The 2,208-nt window shown below is 30.8% G+C and overlaps 1 protein-coding gene across 1 annotated transcript; it reads right to left on the minus strand.

Annotated features, from left to right (window-relative positions):
- Positions 1-284: 284 nt before the first annotated feature.
- LOC131599588 (chitinase 2-like) lies at positions 285-1,513 on the minus strand. The gene has a single exon (XM_058871888.1). The coding sequence runs from the start codon at positions 1,435-1,437 to the stop codon at positions 538-540; it is 900 nt and encodes a 299-aa protein (XP_058727871.1). The 5' UTR covers positions 1,438-1,513; the 3' UTR covers positions 285-537.
- Positions 1,514-2,208: the final 695 nt, after the last annotated feature.

Raw genomic sequence — 2,208 nt, forward strand, 5'->3', positions numbered from 1 at the left:
AAACTTAGACTCAGAGGATCATAAATTGTTGCATAGAATATGGAAAGCTATAAAATGCCTTCAAAGGTGCATTTTTTTTGTTGGAAAGCTATAAACTAGAAATGAATTCGCAAATAGGGGAGTGATTAATTCCAATCATGATCTTGTGTTTGTTTTCTATTTTGAATAAAAGGAAAATTTGCAACATCTTATGTTTTCTTGCCTTTTTCTATCTCTGTATGGAACAACATTTGTGAGTGGATTAATATGGAGTAATTGAGAAGGTGGAAAGTAATAAGCATATATGTTGAGAAGTTCATAATTGTAGCTATTATTAAGTTGTATTACAGGCACATAAATTAATATACGAGAAGTAAAATTCTCCACACTCGCAACATAATACATAAACACACATGAAATAAGTAGCACACATAGGTCTTATTTAACATATATAAAAGACTAAAACATATAGAGCATAGAACGTAGGATCTAGCTCTATATTATAGTCTGTAATGCTTGACCTATAATATGAAAGATTAATTGCTGGCATAGATATAGCTAGCGATCGAGTAACTTCTCAATTGGTGTAGTGAGAATGTCTTGCAAGCTATGCTCTACTACATAAGGTTCGTGCGAACCAGGAGGGGGATGTGCGGAGTCATTAGCGTTCCATAGAAAAACACCATTGAGTTTTGAGTGTTTTTTGAGTTGTATGCAGCCAGCAATAAAAGTCTCTCGTGATATCTTACTATCCTTATTGTCATTCGGGTCGGTGCTAATTCCGGGAAGGACTTTTTGAGGAGGGTAGCCTTTTATTAGATTGTCAAAGATCCCTAAAAAGTCCTTAACTGTGGATACATAATTTTTTTGATTGTAGAATTGATAATCAATCCAATTGATATTGGCACTGTTTGCATAGAACAAATCACGGTAGTGAAGTTCGTTTTTCTCAGATGGAGCAATGGACACCACATCAATATTTAGGTCATCATCATTCTTGAGTTTTGTTATAACTTCGCCTATGCAGTTAACAAATAGCTCATTACTAGTTTTGATAGTTTCATAATTAATGTCAATGCCATCAATTATGTTGCCGCTTTCACTGCTGTATTTTCCGATGAGCACTTTGAGTGAATTTACAGCCTGCCTAGTCCATACAGTTTCCTCAGCAGGACGGAATGGAGTTTTAACAGCACGACCTCCGATGCTTATCACCACCTTTACATTTGGATTATTTTTCTTGAACTCTTTCACTTTATCTGGACCGAAGTATTCCACATCCCAAGTTTCTTTGAAATTTCCGTTGCCTTTTCCATCTTGGTCATACTCCTCACTTGCAAAGCCCAAAATGAATTGGAATTCAAATCTATTTGAGTTGATGATATCACTTGGAAAATCACGTAAACTTGTTGACGATGGCTTCACACCAATGTATTCACGAAAGATAAATTTAGTCATTGTTACAATTTGAAAAGAGGAGGATATGAGATTAATTGGCTTTTGTGTTGTGGTTTGAATTAATAACCAACACTTGTTTCCCTTTTATAACACAACGGATCCAATTAACTAATGCAAATAAATCAATCTTGTAGTCTTTGTGCTAACATAACACAAATATATTACTCTAAAATACAAGAACTTTCTTATAAAAAAATAAAAAATAAATGCAAGAAAGTCAATAACGGAATATTCAATGACTAGTTATAATTGAGTTTAAAAAATGACTAATTATAATACAATTACTGGTCGTTTAGTTTATTTATTTCAGTACAATGTGTAATATTCAATGACTAATTATAATTGAATAAAAAAAGGACTAATTATAATACAAATACTAGTCAATTAACTATTTTTTTTAATGCAGTTCTTTTCTTTCTGATAAAATATTATGAGGCAACACTTTCTATTAAAAATCAGTCATATATATTTTTCGGAAACATATAATTATAAAAACATAATGGGTGTGAACAACTGGATATTTATAATAAATTTTTTAAATCAAAATTTTGCTTCAATTTAAATATGATAATCATATATTCTTAATGTATGGTGTTCAATAAGATTAATATTTATTGTGGAAAAGAAAGTATGTTTCTTTGGTATGATAGGTGGAATAATATAAACAATACATAATATTTAATTTTATTGAAATTGTTAACTAATAATACAAGCTAAATTACACACATTATGAATCGAAGATGTAACTCTGAAAAGTTTGGTTTTAAAAAA

The sequence above is a fragment of the Vicia villosa genome, linkage group LG4, assembly GCF_029867415.1.
Source record: "Vicia villosa cultivar HV-30 ecotype Madison, WI linkage group LG4, Vvil1.0, whole genome shotgun sequence".
Lineage (NCBI taxonomy): Eukaryota > Viridiplantae > Streptophyta > Magnoliopsida > Fabales > Fabaceae > Vicia > Vicia villosa.